The 20,689-nt window shown below is 35.8% G+C and overlaps 1 protein-coding gene across 2 annotated transcripts; it reads right to left on the reverse strand.

The window, feature by feature from the left end:
* Positions 1–3,516: 3,516 nt before the first annotated feature.
* On the reverse strand, positions 3,517–20,591 carry IFI44 (interferon induced protein 44). Of its 2 annotated transcripts, XM_047083115.1 has the most exons (9): positions 20,508–20,591; positions 19,800–20,263; positions 15,071–15,107; positions 14,167–14,362; positions 13,633–13,782; positions 8,514–8,685; positions 7,355–7,455; positions 4,925–5,126; positions 3,517–3,853 (listed from the first exon to the last, which is right to left on the reverse strand). In XM_047083115.1, the coding sequence occupies exons 2-8, from the start codon at positions 20,251–20,253 to the stop codon at positions 4,935–4,937; spliced, it is 1,302 nt and encodes a 433-aa protein (XP_046939071.1). In that variant the 5' UTR covers positions 20,254–20,263; positions 20,508–20,591; the 3' UTR covers positions 3,517–3,853; positions 4,925–4,934. The 2 variants fall into 2 exon arrangements, with proteins under 2 accessions (XP_046939071.1, XP_046939072.1); XM_047083116.1 differs by lacking the exons at positions 3,517–3,853; positions 7,355–7,455 and having other exon boundaries at positions 4,998–5,126.
* Positions 20,592–20,689: the final 98 nt, after the last annotated feature.

Here is a 20,689-nt window from a genome sequence, read left to right on the forward strand (position 1 = left end):
ACAACACATGCAGAAAAGTACACAAAATACAAATGCACAACTTAAAAATAACTATAAAGCAAATATCCATTTCACCACCACCGTGTTCAAAATAAAGGACATTTTCGCTCCTACAGAACCACCAGGTGAGCCCCTGATTCTTCACAACCCCATACCCTTGAAAGGTAACCACCATTTTAATTTTTATAGTCATCATTTCCTCTCTTATTTAGAAATTTTGTGAAATTTATATAAATCTATCCACAATGTAAATATTAATTCATGTCTTTATCCTTTTGGTCAATACTGTATTTGCAATATTTATACTGATACATATAGTAACTGTTCTTTAATTTTCTTTCCTACATGAAATGAAATACTCTATGTAGTATACATCAGTTTATTATCTTCCCTACTGTTGATGAGCAGTACTGTTGATGGGTTGTTTCTGATTTGGGATGATAATGAATAATGCTACAATAAAAATTCTTATACATGTATTTAAATGCACATATAAAGAGTATCCCCAAGATACATAATTGGGAGTCAAATTGCCAGTTCATCAGGTCTGCCTGCATATCTTCACCTTTACTGGAAACAATCCAAAAGTCTGTTACCAAGTGAACAGATAAAGAAATGTAGTGTATTCACACAATGAAACACTACTCAGCAATAAAAAGAAAGAACTACTGACACACGCAACAATATGGATGAATCTCAAAACGTGCTGAATAAAAGAAGCCAGACACAAAGGAACATATTCTATAAAATTTCATTTATATAAATTCTAAAAAATGAAAACTAACTTCCAGTGGCAGAGTGCAGACCAGTGGTTGTCTGAGGACCAGAACAAGAGGTGGAATAAAGGGAATGGATTACAAGGGCACTTGTAGTTTAGGGGGGTAGGGAGTGATAGAAAGATTTCTTATCATGATTGTCAAGATTATTTTACAGATGTATTCATATGTCAAAACTCTCCCAATTTTACACCTTTACTATATGCATTTTATATGGCAATTAAATCTCAGTAAAAGTAAAAAAGAATCAGGTTACTTTAGTTTCAATATTTTTTATTACTAATGATATAGAACATTTATCTTCTGTACTGGATATTATAATTTCCTTCTTCTTTAGAGTTCCTTTTCAAGTCTTTTGTTCATTTTCTTTTATATTTCAGTTTTCGTCTAAATCTGTAGAATTTCTTTATACATCTTTTCATTAGTTCTTTGCTAGCTGTATGTTCTTCCACACCTTGCTGTGTCTTTTCACTACCTTAATGGGATTTCTTGAATATAAAAGTTACTGATTTCAATGTAGCTGAATTTTCACCTCTTTTGAGGTTAAGCTTTTTGTATCTTGTTTAAGAAATATGACTTAAGAAATATTTCCTCACTCCCAAGGAATAAAAGTACTCTTCTATTTTATCTTCTAAAAGCTTTTTAGCATTTAGTAACTTAGTCCACCTAAAGTAGACTTTTGGTTATGATGTGAGGAATTCAGAGCTTTTTTCCCCATATGGATGACCAATTGACCTTGACCATTTATGAATTGTTTGTTTTTCTATTCATCTGCGATGCTACACCATCATAGAACGAATGTCCAGACATGCTTGAGTCTGATTCTGGACTCTCTGTTCTGTTCCATTAATTTATCAATGCATCAAAGTCAACTTACATTTTCTTGATATATCTCTTTATACCTGTTTTCCCACTTTGTTCTTCTTAAAGAAAGTCTTGGATATGTTTGACCCTTAACACTACTTTGTTAATTTTAGGATAATGTCAACTTCTTCATGATACTACTTCTCATTTTCAAGCTATATTTACAAATTGAAACATTGTATGTTCATATTATGAAATCTTTATTATAATACAAAATCAGAAACACCCAAAATCATATGGTTTGTTTCCATATAGCTATAAATCAGAAAAAGCTTAATGCAACCTATATAGAATATATTGTTGACCTATAAGGAAATTATTAGAGCCACCCATTAACATTAGAATAATAGAATCGATGAGAATAAATGATCTTTACCTATGTAAATAATATGAATCAAACAAATACACTATCTCATGAAAGAAGTCAGACCCAAAAGAGTAAATAGTACATGATATTATGTAAGGGATAAAAAAGCACAAGGCTAATCTACACAATTAGAAGTCAGAATAGTGGATATCTGGGGCATAAAGGGGACTTGTAGGATGTTCTGTTTCTTATCTGAGTTCTAGTTTCACTGGTTTGTTAAGTATCAAAATGTACTGAGCCATACAATTGTGAACTGTGTACTTTTTATGTGTATATATTACTTTAATAAAAGGATTTTTAAAGTAATTATTAATGATTTTAGACTTATTACTAAGACATTCTTTATAATATAAATGAGAAACTAGATGTAAGACTTCCCTAAATATAAGATACATATTGTGGTACCTCTCCAGCTCAGTTAATCCAACAGTGGTCATGTCCATAATAAGTTCCCTTCTTCTTCTTTTTTATAAAAAAAATTCTTAATGTTTTATTTATTTTTGAGACAGAGAGAGACAGAGCATGAGCAGGAGAGGGGCAGAGAGAGAGTGAGACACAGAATCTGAAGCAGGCTCCAGGCTCTGAGCTGTCAGTACAGAGCCAGACGCGGGGCTCAAACTCACCAATTGCGAGATCATGACTTGAGCCAAAGTCGAACCCTCAACCAACTGAGCCACCCAGGCGCTCCATACTCCCTTCTTCTAATAATATATCACTCTTCCTGGGCAATTATGACTTAATTCTCTTCTGGGAAAGAGAAGTGATTGTTCCCAGAGGTCAAATATACGATTTGAGCTAGATCAATTGCAGTCCTTTTTTGGAGTATTTCACAATGACACGGGAGAAGAAAATCCTCTTCCTTTTCGGGTCATGAGGCTAAGTGAATGCCAATTTGAAACCTGGATTCAGGTGGTTTAAGATTTATCAAGAATGCTAACCTGAAAGAATGACAGCAATAAGCACAAAGAATGAAGCAGAGGGTGTATATCTGTGTGTGTGTGCATACACATGTGTGTGCACTTGTGTGTGTGAGAGAGAGTGAAAGAGAGAGAGAGAATACCTTTTGAATCCCTAGACTCAACCATTTCTGAGGCAGTTTGGTTCAACCCCAGCCTTTTCTATGGTTTGATTATTTTTTATTCATGTAATTCAGGTTGAGTTTTGTCACTTGTAGCTAAAATAGTTGTAATTGACAGAGTAATCAAATATAGTCCTTGTTAGTCTTAATCCTCCAGAACTCTTACTAATATTAATAGTCACATCCTGGAAGACAGTTTCAGATATTAAACAAATAAACAAACAAACAAACAAATATCTATAGGGGAAAGAATACATTAACTGGAGACCCAAAGAGAAGCTCAAATACTTTAGTATATGTGCTTCTGAAGGGAGCACTCAAATACTTTAGAAATAAAATAAGAAGGCAAAATAAGACGATGTGGGTGAGGATGAGAACATGCTGACAAGTTATATTAAAATAAACTTTTCCAAAGTCACACACACGCACACTGAAGTTAAACTCAAGTTTTATAAGAAGAAACTTCCATTTTCCACAGATACAGAAAATAAATCCAAAAGAAATCACAATCTTTTTTTTTTTTTTACAATTAATGGCTTTAAATCTTGCTGCTCCTAGTTATTGGCAGGTATTACGATTTTGTAGGGCATCTTCATCCCAGACATAAATAAAACATGCCCCTTCTGTTTCATCTATTTCTCTTTTTCCTGTATTTTCTTATTTCTCAATTTTCACTCTTCAATGATGAGATAAAAATTACTAGTATGTGAAGGGTTCACGTATTTGTTTCCTCCTTTTACATACTTGATAATTCCTTTTCTCCAATCTCTGATAAAAGAGAAACAAAATATTCTTAATGGTTTATTTAAGGAAAAGCAACCAGAAGGAAAAGGAACATTCCAATCTCCCCTTTGGGAGTGCATGTGCCCATCAAGAAGAGAAGAAATGGAGAAAACAAGATGGCAGAGTTAGTAGTAGCATGAGAATGTCTTAGTAGTTTGCAAGTGAGAGAGAATAAAGAGGATATTATATTCTAATTTGATTTCTCACAAACTAAAATAAGATTTGAGTATAGATTGAAACTTCTTTCTGTCTGATCTTTGATTGAAACAGTGCAGCATATTGTTGATAGAGGTTGAAAGAGACTGCATGTAATGCTAAAATCTGAGGTCATAAATCTGAAAGGCACATACATCTGCCATGGGCATTAAGACCATCCTGACTACATGGCATTAAGAGAAACTCTGAGGAGGGAGACACGTCAAAAAAGTCAAGTCGAAAAAGGCAGAAATGTAGGTACCAAGAAAGAGGAATGTAATCAAGGGACGCCTGGGTGGCTCAGTTGCTTAAGCGTCTGACTTTGGCTCCAGTCATGATCTCACGGTTCATGAGTTTGTGAGTTTGAGCCCCGCATCAGTCTCATTGCTGTCAGTGCAGAGCCTGCTTCAGATCCTCTGCCCCCCTCACTCTCTGCCCCTCCCCTACTCATGCTCTCTCAAAAATAAATAAACATTAAAAAATTTAAAAAGTAAAAGAGGCATATAACCAAAGATCACATCTGATCAGAAACAATGTTGATCCAATCCATATCAGGGTCCCAAGCAAAAAACACATTTCAAGAGAAGAGGGCAAGGATACAGCTTGGGATGTTCAAACAGTACAAATGACAGAAGTGCATCATTTCAAAGATTCTATCTTAAGACAGGAGAAAGAGAAGTAGTACAAATCTGTGGGATATACCCCTAAGGGTGGGAAATCAGGAAAAGTGAGGGGAAAGAAAAACACATCTGGCCAGTGAGTTAAAGAGTAGGACCATTCACAGGACAGTGATCCATAGAGACACAATGAACTGCCAGGTACCCAATAGATCCAAGCAGGGAGTAGCCACACAGCTGATACCTTCAAGTGTTTACACCACTAAATTCTTGTTTCCTTGAGCGGTCAAATCTTCTAAGAAGTCATCTGAAATCCACAGCATATGTCTTAGCGCAGAGAGGATCAAAACATCTTTTACAGGGTCCAACTCCCACTCTGAGGTATAATTACTAACCACCAACATATCAGAAAGAGCAAATCCAAGTTTTTTGTGGACTGCCTCTAACTGCAATACAGAAACAGTGACAAATACTATTTTAGGTCAATACACATTATGAAAGCAATAACAAAAAGCAGGAGCTTGGCAATAGTGTTCCTGTTAGAGAAAATGAAGATAGAGATCTGGTCCCATAAAGTACTTTCTTAAAGAACTTCACAAGGAGTCTTCAAAATAACTGCTAATTTTCATCAAGAATACACATAGTAGATTCCATATGAATTAGAAATTGAAAGGAACTAATGATTCTGTATAAAGTACTTGGAAATTGAAGCATTTTTAATACCCTTATGCTGGAGTCTATAATTTCCCTGTTTCCTATTAAAAGTTATTCTCAGGATTAATCTAGTTTTCCTAGACCAGTTTAATATTGATGTTCAATTTGTGCTTAAACTAATTTATCTATGGAATGATATTGCCCAGATTCAAAATAGGGTTCTGTTATTTCTTAGCACTGTCAAAAACACTGGCAAATATTTTACTCTCTGTGCTTTTGTTTTCTCATCTATAAAATGTGGTAATGACAGTACCCATCTCACAGGGTTGTTATAAGTATTGAATAAGAAAATTTATCACATATTTAGTACTCAACAAATATTAGCTATCATTATATCCTCCCAACTGGTATTCCCAAGTCCAGGTTCCTTTTGACTCTGATTTATTCTGCATGTGGGTGGCAAATTAAATTTTATGAAGCTTTACTTTGGTTACATCACTACTCTTCATAGTAGCATCATCTACAATAGCCAAATTATGGAAAGAGCCAAGTGTTCATCAAATGATATATGGATAAAGAAGATATGTATATATATGTATATATATAAGATATGTGTGTATATTTATGTATATATATTATATGGATATAGTATATCTTATATATATGTATATATATGTATATATATATAATATGATATATATTATGGATATACATATGGATATATATATTATAGATCCATATATATGGATATATGTATCTATAATATATATGGATATATCATCAAACTAGATATATGGATAAAGAATATATACTATATATATATATATATATATATATATATATATATATATGGAACTATTACTCGGCCATCAAAAAGAATGAAATCTTGCCATTTGCAATGACATGGATGGAACTAGAATGTATTATGCTAAGCAAAATAAGTCAGTCAGAGAAAGACAAACACCATATGATTTCATGTATATGTGGGATTTAAGAAACAAAACAAATGAACAAAGGGAAACACACACACAGAGGTAGAGAGAGAGAGAAAGAGAGAGATAAACCAAGAAACAGATTCTAATTTATAAAGAACAAACTGATGGTTACCAGAGGGGAGGCCGGTGGGGAGATGGGTTAAATAGGTGATGGGGATTAAGAAGGGCACTTGTTAGGGTGAGCACCAAGTGATGTATAGGAAGTCTTGAATTGCTATATTGTACACCTGAAACTAATATTACACTGTATGTGAACTAACCGGAATTTAAATTAAAAGTTTTTTTTAAAAAGAAGAGAAAAAAATTGTTATGATTCCCTATAATGCACATCATTAAGTAAAGTCACCTCATGCAAATATAACTTTCATACTCTATCTCCCCCTACAAGGATTCAGCCCTCCACTAAACTGAATGACTCCATGCTCCCCCTACACACTGCTGTATTGACTTATGCTATCTTCATGGCCTGAATGTTTTCCCCTTTTTGTCTCTTCATCTCCTGAAATTCTCTTTCTCTTTGAAAGCTATTTCTCAGTGACACTCCAGTAATGAAATCTTTCCCATACACTTTAACACAATATTTTCCTCCTTTAATCTTTCAATTTTATTTTGAGTCACTTCATGACATTGTCATAATCATACTCTGTCATCTTTTTCTCCTCTGACTCCCCCATACCCTCACCTCCACTGATAAAACTGTAAGCTTTTGAGTGCAAGGAAGTTGTTTTAATTATCTGTGTCTGGTTAGAGACTAGCACACTGACTCGATTATGAAAGGTAATCAATAAATATTTGTTGAATTGAACCTAACTGAATTAAATTATAATAAATGGAATAATCTTTGTCCATGTAAAGATGAATATATATTTAATTTTTAAATCTTGGGATATGATTTTGAATTATCCAAGTAATTGTTTTCATTCTTAAGTTCAGTAGGTGTCCATTTTTATTTTTACACACAGTAATATCATGTGATTACAGTGACATATCCTAGAAAGTGTGTCTACAAAGAAGGACATCATTACCTTGTGCTTCACAGGAATACACCTATATATGTCTGTAAGGTCACCTTTTGTAATCAGCTGCATGCTATCCACATGAGTGAGCAAAACCACATGTGGCATACCTAGGTCAAACAGATACGTGTCATTTTGATCATTATAGACAGCATCAGTACTTTTCAGTTAATCAGTTATCAATTACGCAATAGGCTATCAATGAAGCAATTCCAGATATTTGGGAAGGGCCATCACCCTTCAAAAATACCCCCCTCTAACTACTCATTAGTACTCAGGATTCCTCTGACATAGGAAATTCCCTTCAAGGCTTTCCGTGGTATGAGACTTCAAATGAAACCACCTCTTGGACGAGATAACTAAAATTGATGCTACAGTGTTGGTGATAGGTTTCATTTCCTCTCCAAACAGTTGTTTTCATGGAGACTAGAGAAAAGACACCTAATAAACAAGATGGGGGAGAAAAGGCCTCAAGAAGGCAACAGAATGTGTCAAAGCATCCCAAATAAGTTGGTCTTCTGTTACAATGTTAGCAAGCATCGCCCTGCACACCACCCTTGCAAGGCTTTAAATTTCAGAGAGCAAGTAAATCACTCCATGCTTCTAACTTAATCAAAGTTAGAAGTGTGGTAAACTTGCTCTTTCCCAGACAGAATGGATAAGGCCAAGAAAAGACAGAATGGGGCACCATAATTCTCTAATCCTATTTACCTTCTCCTAAGACTTTTAACTGTCCCTTCCCTACCGAACATCTTACTTCCCTGATGCTTTTTCTTACTGAAATACTGTTTTCCATTTCTAATCACTTAAGGCTCAAGGGAAAATCTAGAACTTTTTGTAAATAAATTCATGCTAGGATACAGTGGTAGCAGGTAATGAGAACTGTGCCAAACTCTTCATATATGTTGATTTGTTTAATCCTTATAATAAATCCCTGAGTTAGGTGCTATTATCATATTAATTTTATAGATTAGAAGTTAAGACATAGAGAGTTTAACTCACTTGCACAAAGTTATAACACTATCAAGTGCTGGATTTGATTGAACTGCACTGATGGGCCAGGGAAGATTCACATATGCAATTTCTTAAGTTGTTCATCCTGTTCTGAAACCGTTCTACAATATAGTCTAATATATTACCCTTAGTAGTAAAGTGGAATGAGACTCACCACACTTTATCAACTGCCTTCGAATTTCTTTGATCTTTGCTATCATCTCATGAGAGATGTATTTAACAGAGTTGACATCAAGCACAAATGCCGCACAATGAATTCTGTCCTTCAGCAACGGGTAGTGAATATAGTTACAATGACTTGGTGTGATTGGTTTCATGGAGTTAAACTATAAGATAAACAAAATGCAACACATTAATTCTATGGATATTTATGAGCACATACGATGTATCAGGCACTGTGCAAGTCTCTAATATTATGAGAATAACAATCTGGCAGAGAAGACAGTCTATGCAAGTAGCTATCAACCCTTTCATGCAGGCAGGTAAAGCTTCTGTGACAGAGGGACACATAATCTGGGAGCTACAAAGTACATGGAGTTTGATAAAGGGAATAAAGGTATGGCAGACAGTGTTCTAGATAGAAGCAATGTGGGCAAAGGCGGAAGTGAGAGCATACAGAAAGAAATCCGGTATCATCACACAGAAACCAAGGATGAAAAGTAGTTCAAAATGGGATGCATTTACTCTTGAACTAGCAATCCCTCTGCTGGGAATCTGTCCCACATGTACACTGGCAAAAATACAAAATGATGTATGTACAAGCCTATTAATTTCAGCACTATTTGTAGTGGCAAAAGTATAACATATCAATAGCAGAGAGTATTTCATGACTTCTCTAAAAAGAGGGGAACCAGGAATCTGTAAGTATTTCTTATATAGTAAAAAAATGAAAGTAAATGAAAAATTTTTATATGGTTGTTTATAAGAAAAGGGGAGAAATGTATTTGAAGGGGCAGAGAAAGAAAATGAATTCTTTGAATATACATTATTTTGTAAAGTTGAGTTTAAAACTATATTTCAGTACACCAAAATATATTGTATGTGGTTTGGGCAAATTTTAGTTGACCACTAAGTGTGGGTTCCATACTTTTGATCAGAATTTTGGTGTACTTTCTATGATGGCTTGGAGAATGTATACAGCAGCAGTCACAAACTCATGTGTTTATAGAGGTCTGGTAGGGAATAAAAATGAATGGAGACGTCTAGTGTAAGATAAATATATTCAAACAGGAAAAAGAGAGCTATATAAATTATAAACATAAATATAAATAATAATTTAATTTAAAAACCCATCCCTAAATTAAAATCAACAAAATGAACTTTTACCTCCATTTGGGGGTCCTCACTACACAAAGAGAGACCATTTCTGATTGTATGTTTTTTCTGATTGACTTTAAAGCACAGTAATTTGTATACTCCTACTACTTGATACACCCCAAATGTAAAATACAATAATATTTTTAAATAAATAAGAAATTAAATAAATAAATAATCTGGTTCAAATTTTAAACTCTTTCCGATTTTGATTATGATTATGTTATATTTATACTAAAATATTATACTAAAATATTATTCTAAAAGTGGTTATGATTAAACTGTTTATGGTACTGTAAGAATTTGTTTTTTTGTTTGTTTCAGAGAGAGAGAGAGAGAGCATGAGCAGAGGAGGGGCAGAGACAAAGGGAGAGAGAGAGAGAATCCCAAATAGGCTCTGCAGTACCAGCACAGAGTCTGACATGGGGCTCGATCTTACAAACCGTGAGATCATGACCTGAGCTGAAATCAAGAGTTGGACACTTAACTGACAGGCACCCCGGCACCCCGGCACCCCGGTACTATTAGAGTTATATTCTGAGATCACAGTGAATATTTTGTGAGAGAAAGCAAATGAGTTGTGACATGACATTCTGTCATCTCTGGAGTCCTTGAGAATAGAGACTCTGAGAGAAAGCAGATAGAGAAGCAAGACAGAAGAAGATTAAGTAAAAACTACCTAGTACTGAATTTGAAAGAGAAGTTTCTATATGAATTTATAATGCACCTTATCATAAAAAGATCTATTACTTACCTCTGTCCACCAAAAATGGCAAGAATCAATGACCAACCATGTAGCAATAACAATTCTAATAAGCCAAACCAAGACTTCTTAGAGAAATAATTGACTCAAAATCAGGCACTAGAAATATATAATATGTGGCTTGGACATCTCTCATACCAGAAATCAAGGAATATAGTAGGTTTTTAGGTTCATGTCAAAAGGACTCATGATATAACTTGTAGAGGCTCCCACTGGTCAGATATGTTAACTGTAATATAAGTATGGAGAAAATGGCACAGGATTGAAACACATTAAATATGTTCAATTCAGGGGTTCATAATGATAATAAAATAATCACTGGTCATTATTGGCAGATACAAAGAAACCACCTTATGGTTTCAGAAGCTTGTAGTAAAGAAAAAAAATCCTGCCTCTCCCATGTTAACTGTACCACCAGGTAATCAAACAGTAGATGAGGAGACTTTTATCTCCTCATCGAATAAATATAAAATAAAAAAAGAACGATGAAGATAGAATATCACATGTTCACACCCTAATAAACACATGAATCTAGGCATTGAACATTAATGAATATTGACATTATTAGAAAAGCAAAAAGAATCAAATAGAACAAAATGTGTGTCTCCTCACGGAAGAGCACAGCCCCTCTACAAAGTGGAAGCTGAATCTGAACATGCTTCTAGACTCAATGACCAATTTTCAGGGTGCATAGAAAACAAAAGACCACAGGAAACTGCATCAAGGGATGCAAACAGCAAAGTTGAGACTATGGAGAAGTCTACAGAACAATGGGATTTCTAAGAAAACAAACAAACAAACAAAAAAACACATTACAAGGAAAAACACCAAAAGAGATAGAGGCAGAATGTACAGGTTAAGAGTCTGAATAAAGTCATTTCAATCATTCGCAAATAAGCTGTTTTTAAAATGCATGATATTGAGGCACCTGGGTTGTTCAGTTGGTTAAGCGTCTGACTGTTGATTTCAACTCAGGTCATGACCTCACGGTTTCACGAGTTCGAGCCCTGTGTCAGGCTCTGAGCTGATAGTGGAGAGCCTGCTTGGGCTTCTCTCTCTCTTTGTCTCTCTCTCTCTCTCCCCCTCTCACTCTCTACCCTTCCTCTGTTCACACTGTCTCTGACTCTCTCAAAATAAATAAACTTAAACAAAATTTTTAAAAGCATGATACTTACTTATACAACAATTAGGAACTTGGACATTGGGTAATAGTTGATAAATTAAAAAATAATGATTAATTTTAGATATGATAAGGGTATACAGCCATCTATAACAAAAGGTATATATCCTTACATAGATAAATGCATATGCATTTATGGATTAAATGTTATGACATGTTAAATTTGATTCCAAATACTATAGGAGAAGAGAAAGTGAATAGATAGAGATGATAGGCTATGAGTCAAAGGTTGTTGAAGCTGAGTAAATGAGAAGTCATTAAATCGTTTTGTCTCCTTTTGCATAGATTTAACATTCCCTACAATAAAGTTTTTTTTTTAAAAAAAAAAAAAGAATATTTTTTAAAAAAGCTTTACCTCTACAAGATAATGCTATACTAAAGAATGAAAAGCCCTTGCATGAATAGAACAATAAAACATGCCGTGTTTCTGGATAAGAACACTGGATACGTAAAGATGTAAAACAACTTTGGGTATAAAATTTTAATGTAATTTTAATCAAAGCACCAACAAATCAAACACAAACAATCAAAAAAAAAAAAAACACAAACAGGCTCACTTGGAAAAGTATATCGTGAAAATAGTCAAGAAAAAAAACACAAGAAATAATGAATATGACTTGTCCAGTGAGACATTAAGACATTATTGATTGCTATGGTAATTAAAACAATTAAGTGATATGGTAACAAAATGAATATCATAAAGGAATTGATAAATGCCTCAATAGAACAAGCTAGAGAATATAAAAACCAATCCCTATATTTAGTAGGGAAAAGATGCAAAGACATTCAACAAAAGATGTTGACCCAATTGACTAATCATTTGGAACAAGGTGAATTAATGATTAATTCAAAATTTAAATGTTTATCAAAAGGACTAGAAAGTTATGGGGCACATGGGTGGCTCAGTCAGTCAAGCATCCAACTTCAGCTCAGGTCATGATCTCACGGTTCATGAGTTCAAGCCCCATGTCGGGCTCTGTGATGATAGCTCAGAGCCTGGAGCCTGCTTCAGATTCTGTGTCTCCCTCTCTCTCTCTGCCCCTTCCCCACTTGCACTCTGTCTCTCTCTCTCCCTCTTTCAAAAATAAATAAACATTAAAAATAAGTAAATAAAAGGACTAGAAAGTTAAAACAAAAATTGATAGACTCAAGTGGCTTTCACTCTAATCTCCTCCTCTTTCTTGCCTGGAACACTGACAAGGCTCAGTATGAACATCTGGAGAGCATAATGATGAAAGCCCCATGTCTTAGCTTGGACTGCTATAATAAATTACCTTGTGGGGTAGCTTAAACAACAAAAATTACTTCTCACAATTCTGGGGGCTAGGAATTCCAAGATCAAGGTGCTGACAGATTTAGTATCTGATGAGAGCCTCCTTCCTGATTTGTAGACAGCCACCTTCATACTGTGTCCTCATATGACAGAGAGAAAGTTCATCTTTCTTAGGTCTCTTCTTATAAGGATACCAATCCCATTCATGAGGGCTTTACTCTCATGACCTAATCACCTCTCAAAGGCCCCACCTCCTAACACCGTCACACTGGGGATTAGGGCTTTAGCCTGTGAATTTTAGGGGGACACAAATACTTAATCCATAGCACCCCATGCTGAGGGTCTCAGAACAGAAAGTTAGAAAGACCCTTGAATTCAATAACCTCAGAGAGCTTCCACACTGACACAAAGCCACCTACCTTCAGACTTCCTATTACATAAGAAAAATGACCAATGTTAGTAAATTGATGTTAGTTGGATTTGTGTTTCATGTAGCCCAAGGCAGCTGAATATGTAACAGCATTCAGAGTTGTTATAACAGCTATGATAGAAGAGTTGTTTGCGTGTTTTAATTCTTTGTAAAATAAAATATCAAGAAGAAGCAAATGATCTTGAATGGGTACACTTGAAGAAAATAAAAGATGATGCATCAAATTAGATCGGCATTTGCTGCTGTCCGGAGTGAGCAAAAATAAACGTTTTAAATGTCAATTATAATCTTGCAGTGATTGGCCCAATCATACCTGGTATCTGTCAGAAATGTGGCCTTTCAAGATGTAAGCTATGTCATCCACACACAGCCCTTTTCCTCTCTCATGCAGGCCCATTGTGTCACACAGAATAAAAGGCAGGAAGTTGCCATCCACCGTATCCTTAATGGAATATGTCCTGTACTGCAGATGAGAAAAAGCAACTTTAAGAGCACACTTCTTAAAAAATTCCAGAGGGGTGCCTGGGTGTCTCAGTCGGTTAAGTATCTGACTTCGGCTCAGGTCATGATCTCACGGCTCGTGAGTTCAAGCTCTGCACTGGGCTCTGTGCAGGCAGCTCAGAGCCTGGCGCCTGCTTCGGATTCTGTGTCTCCCTCTCTCTCTGCTTCTCCTTTGCTCATGCTCTGTCTCTATCTCTCAAAAATAAATAAACACTAAAAAATAATAAGATTTTAAAAATTACAAACAGAGATAAAGTCTACACGTAATGAAGTTGATCACAAAAGACTTCGAACCCAATTAACTGGACCAAAGAAGCAAAGGCTGAGTGGCCCTGAATGGACATACCGTGTCAGAAACCCCAGTTGGTTCAGAGCCCACCAGAGCCTGGTGTGTGACATGGCCTCGGAAAACAGACTTCACTGAGTTGAAAAAGCTAGACTTCCCAGCTCTAGTCGGACCCAGCAGCAGAATTCGCACTTGGGGAACGAGGTTTTTATGTGGTTTGTAAGTGTTCACGGCTGACAATAAGCTCTCGTGGAGCCTGTACAGACAAGACAATGTTAACAATTGAATGAGGGTAGGTCACAAGAACTTACCATAAATTTTTCTAGAATTTGTTTTCTTTTCTTATATATTATCATTTATTTTCTATTAGCAACTTGTTTTCCTATTAAAAGGGCATGAAACTATTCTACTTCGCATCCTACTGAAAAAGAAGAAAAATAACACTTGTAACTAAAGTCAATCAGACATACAACCTTTCAGGTTTAAGCAACCAGACCATACAAAACTAGTGCTAAATATGAGCTATGTTAAACATGAAAATAACTTACCAGTAATAAACTTTGAAAAACACAGCATAATATGTGACTTTTGGAGTTTATGGAAGTAATAATTTCTGGCATGTTCTTAAAGCTCTATAAGTATTCTCCAACTACCGACCACCACTTCCAAGGCAATTCCCTAAAGTAGTGGAAACGGTAACTGCAAAAATTCTAAGCAAAAGTGTAGACTTGCAGTCAAATAATTAGTTTCCTTCACATATGTAAAAGCATTAGGAATGTTCCCCCTCCTCGGTGTTCTTTCTGTTTTAACATTAGTATTATCAAATAGTTTTATGATTATAAATATAGTTACAGCTTATTCTTCACAATCCACAAGTTATCTGTTATAATTTGTGCTACCGATTTATTGACAGAACTTAGAATAAGTCTAAGATCATTAACAGAATAACAGAACATTGACTTACTCATTAATTCCTTCCAGAGTCCTTCTGTCCAACAAATCTAGGGAAATAATCAAAGAAAAATGAAAATTACAAGTTGTTGAATGACTGGCTGACTGAATGAATGTCAATGCATTCACTAGGGAAAAATACAAAAATAGCTTTTCCGTGATAACAGTGCAGTATAATGAAAGCAAGTGGAAAAATTATGGCAAATCTCCTAAACATGTCATTTGCAGAATCTAGAGCTAGAGGCAAGGTGGGCACTGTAAGACTAGATTGTCTACAAATCTTTTCTCACCCAGTTACCCAGCAGTAGTATGTGGCTTGCTCCATCACTGGAAATGAGAACTGGGACACTTTCTGAATCAGAGAAGCAAAGCGGAGAGACATGGACAGGCCAGGGAAAGAGTGGGAATACTTTAAGATAGTTCCTCTCCATAATGCAATAGGTCTGAAAGGGAAAATATACAGAGGCACACACACAAAAAAAACCCACAGACACCAGATTTTCTCCAAAACCTAGTATCTGCAACTGGGGCTCCTGGAACTTCCAGTCCAATTGATTTTCTTCTTAGCTCTGAAGAGAATGTAGAACTCATCCCTACCCAATCAGAGCACAGTGAGTGGTTCAGGAGTCAGCTGAGGACTTTATTTGAACCAATGAGACTAGGTGAAGAAGTATTTATTTCCTGTGAAGAAACATTCTGTGGTGGTGGGTTTAAAATGAGGGGCACCTGGGTGGTTCAGTAGGTTAAGCGTCCGACTTAGGCTGAGGTGATGATCTCACAGTTTGTGAGTTCGAGCCCCTGCGCTGTGCTGACAGCTCAGAGCCTGGAGCCTTCTTCGGATTCTGTGTCTCCCTCTCTCTCTGTCCCACCCCACTCAGTCTCTGTCTCTCTGTCTCTGTCTCTGTCTGTCTCTGTCTCTGTCTGTCTCTGTCTCTCTCAAAAATAAATACACATTTTTTTAATTTAGATTAAAAAAACTGAAAGGAACAGGAGGAGTGATGCTGGCAATTCTACACTACCAAAGAGGAATACTATGTGAAACATTCATAAATATGGTTATATATAGGGATTCTGGGGGGCTCAGTCAGTTAAGCATCTGAATCTTGATCTCAGCTCAGGTCATGATCCCAAGGTAGTGGGATCAGGCCCTGCACTGGGCTCTGCACTGGGCATGGAGCCTGCTTGAGATTCTTTCTCTCTCTCTCTCTCTCTCTCTCTCTCTCTCTCTCCTCTCTCTATCCACCACCCCATGCATTCTCACTCTCTTTATAAAATAAATAAATAAGGCTATATGTATGGAAAGAAAACCTCTTTAAATTACCAAAGTAAAAATAGTGAAGACTACCTACAATTATTATGATATAATAAAACTAGAAAAGAATAAGTGTAAGCAAAGAGAAAACCAACCTCTTGGGATTTTACAAATCACTCTCCTAACATTAAAAAGAAATTAAAAATCAAAATTGTAAATATATTGACAATAACAAAAATACAAACACTTTATATCAATCTTGTGCTAAAAATACATTTCATTAACAGCAGGAAAGAAGGAAAGTTTTGAAAATAAAAAAGAGAAACAGAAAAGAATAAAGAAATATAAGAACGGAATTAGAAATATAAGAAGGAATTAACAAAAACACAAGACAAATTTTGTAAATTAAGAAAAGGGTAAATTAATATAGTAATGGATTGGTTTAAACTATAAAATAAATTACAGACTAGTCTAATCAAAGAAAGCCAAATTCACAAAATGTCATGCTACAGCTCACATACCTAAATGACTACATACTATATAACCAATAAAAAGTGTTGGGAAAAATTTAGAAGTGACAGAAACTCTCATGCACTTCTTGTGGTGGGTAAAATTGATATAACTATGTTGGAAAGCTCTGTCAGTGTCCACTGAAGCAAACATATATGTTTCCAGTGACCCTGAAGTTTTATATTTACATTCTTCAAAAATATGTGTACATGTGAACCAAAAAACCATGTACAAGACTCTTTATAGCAGCATTATTTGTAATAGCCTCAAACTAGAAAACTCAAAATGTCCACCAGCAGTAATTTTATTAAGAAAAAGTATGATGGAATCATTACAATGAAATCCTATATGAAAATGAAAAGGAACAAATTAGTGCAACATACAATAATATGATGAATCAGTAGAGAGGTAGGAGTTAAAGCAGCTGGCCTGACTGTAGCAAGTAACACCCTCAAGGAAAAAAGAGAAAAATGACCCAGCCTAACTTCCTTAAAAATTTGCTAATAATCTTACCTCCTGGTATATAGACTAATGATGTTTCCTACAAGGAAAGGATGTACCTCTTGAATGCCCTTAATAAGATGTTCCTGGCTAAGGATTAATTAGAATAAATAAATACAGATTCTATGGATTTATGAGGCACATCTTCATGGGAAATGTCATGTAGGCTGCTTGTCTTGGTCATCTCAGGCTGCCTTACAAAATACCATTAACTGGGACAACAGAAATGTATTTCTCCCAGTTCTTGGAGCTGAGAAGTCTGCGATCACTGTCTGGCAAGGTAGATTTAATTCCACGGACTCTTCTCTTGCTTTGTAGTAACCGCCATCTCACTGTGTTCTCCCATGACCTCTTCTCGTGTGTTCATGTGGAGAGAGCGAGCCCTCTGGTGTCCCCTTCTTATATGAATGCTTATCCTATTGAATTAAGGCCCCACTCTTATGACTTCATTTAACCTTATATACTTCCTTAGAGGCTTCTTCTCCAAATATAGTCACATTAGAGGTTAGGGTTTCAACATACGAATTGGTGGGGGAGTGGGGGGGGGGGGGTTGGGGACACATTTGATCCATAGCACTGACATACCAATGTTCCATAACTTAACCACTCTTCAATATGTAAAGTGGCCCATAAACTTCATTTAAAAATCTTGCTGGTAGGGCGGCTGGGTGGCTCAGTCAGTTAAGTGTCCAGCTCTTGATCTCACGGTTCATGAGTTCAAGCCCTACATTGGGCTCTGAGCTGTCAGTGTGGAGCCTGCTGGGGTTCCTCTCTCTCCCTCTCTCTCTTCCCCTCCCCTGCTCTCTCTCTCTCTCTCAAAGTAAATAAATAAACTTTAATATAAAATCCTGCTGGTTGTTTTTAGCCAGAAAGCATATGTCTAATATGCAAAAGAAGGATCTAGGAGCCACATAGAATATTCCTGCACCCTTTCTGCCTTCTCTGAGACTTCTGATTATCTTTATCTTTGAAATTATTAGTAAAACTTTATACTGGGTGAGATACCTGATTTGTAGAGGTCTGATTTTAGAATCCATTACCTTGTTTAGTTTAGTCCCTCAAGCGTAATGTTGAATGAAGGAGGTCAGACAAAAAAGAATACATATTTTGATATGATTCCATTTATATAGAATTCAGAAACAAGAAGTAATTAGTGTCAACACAAGCCAAAGTAATAGTTATCTTTGGCTGGCAATAACCAGGAAGAATCAGCAAGGAGTCTTTTGAAATGATGGTAATAATCTATTTCTTCATCTAAGTAGTGGTTACCTTAGTGCGTCTAATTTATAAAAGTTTATTAATTGGTACATTTATCAATTGTGCATTTTTCTGTTTATGTGTTATACTTCAATAAAAAGTTTACTTAACTGATCCAGGATGCTCAATATCATCACACGTCCAATTAAATTTACCAGACATCAACAAAAGAATTTTTAATGTTTGGAGCAGCCAGGAAAAAAGATCAAATCATTCAAAGAGAAACAACAAAGACAAATAAGTAAGTCTGTACCTGTGTTTTCCACAGCAATATCAATGCTGTGGAAACATTACAAAATCCCCCACAATAAAATGTGATTCAAGAATTACATACTCTGACAATAATTCAAGTATGAAGACCACAGACAATTAGTTTGGAACATGAAAATACTCAGAGAGTTATTCCCAGGTTTCTTCTTTTAAATGGATAGACATAAATAACTATTTCATGGAAGAAATGTAAATGGTTGATACACACAGACTTCCGAGTAATCAGGTGTAAGCAAAAAAGAAAATGAAAAGCCCTCCTTGACCATCAAATTGGCAAATATTCTAAAGTTTGATAATATCAAATAAAGGCAAGAAGACGGGGAAATAGGCATTTCTGTAACACTCTTGGGAATAGTATAGACAACTGAAGCTTTTGAGAGGTGTCTGTCAAACTGCAAATGTAACTATTTCTTAAACAGCAATCCCACTTCCAGGAAGTTACTATAAAGAAGTAACTTCTTGTGTGCACAGTTATATGCATGAAGATATTATATAAAAGCACTGTTTATAACAGCAGATATTGGAAACAATGTCCTCTTGCAGAAAAGTAAATTAATTAATTTTGGTCTTTTGATATAATGGGTATAATGGGAAACTGCAGGATCTAGAACGAATCAAGAGGAGTTCAAGCTTTGGTTTCATTCCAAGAGCAGCCCTCTTCAAGTCTGCTCTCTCACTCTCTCTCTCTCTCTTTCTCTCTCTCCCTCTCTCTCTCTCTCTTCTCCTTCTACCTTTCCTCCCCTTCCCCTACCCTTTGCCCACACAAACACCCTCCAGAAAACTCTGTATATGCTCCTTTTGACCATGGTTGTGTCTCAGCAAACAATGTGTGGCCAGGTTTCAGTCTGGGTCACCCAGAGACAAGGACATTCTTCCTTAAAGAAATGGGTCACCTCAAATCCTCCAAACATTCAGGAGAGAACTCTATATAAGGTTATCTAATTAAACCTACCTTCACATCGAAAAACTTCACATTCCTGAAAGGGAGAAGCTTGCATATGAGGTAATCGAAGTTTTTCACTTGTATCTAAGTTCAGAGTCATCACTTGTTTCCTCATATTTATGTGGAATTCTAAGTCATTCCTTCTTCCACTACCATCATAAAACAATTCAGTTGGTACATATGAGCTTATTTTGCATTCTGAAATTGTATTCTCTTCAAGAGCAAAAAGGACGATGGGAATTTTCTCCTCTTTCTTGCAACTTGTTTTCATATATGCCCCAACAACATAGTGTTCCTTATAAATCACCACCACAATCGGCCCTTGATCACAGCATCTCTTAAACAAATCATATGCAGAGAATTCATGAACACTAGCTTTATAGAGAAGGGTAAACTGTTTTCCTCCAAAATAAGTTTGCAGATTCTTTTCTTGCATCCATGTCAAACGAGTTCTCACCGCCATACTTCTCGATCTAGCAGAAAATCAAATACATTTTCCAATAAGTATTGAAAAATGGGTAACACATACTGTCACAAAGCTTGCATTTGTTCCTCTTCTCTACTCTACATTATACATTGAAAGAGTAAACCAAGGATGAACAGACAGCAAGAAAAATCATTGACTAGTTTTCCATTCTAAAGGATTTCTTTTAATTAAAAAAAGAAGATTATAATTTGCAAGTGGCTAGGAAAAGTGGAAAGCAGCAACTCATTTACCTGTTTGTAGAATCTGTACAAGGACTGAAGTGGAGCGTAGCTGCTCTGTCTGGACAGCTAAGCAGACACACGACAGGAGCAAAAAATTCTTCAGCAATGTGGAGGCTTCGGTGACTCAGAGAAAAGGAAACTGAAACTTAGTAAGGCCCAGCCCAGTCGGCAGAGTGCCAGCTTCCTTCTTC

This window comes from Lynx rufus, unplaced genomic scaffold (assembly GCF_022079265.1).
Source record: "Lynx rufus isolate CCGP_SWC_20201006 ecotype Redwood Valley unplaced genomic scaffold, mLynRuf1.p SCAF_2, whole genome shotgun sequence".
In the NCBI taxonomy this organism is placed as follows: domain Eukaryota; kingdom Metazoa; phylum Chordata; class Mammalia; order Carnivora; family Felidae; genus Lynx; species Lynx rufus.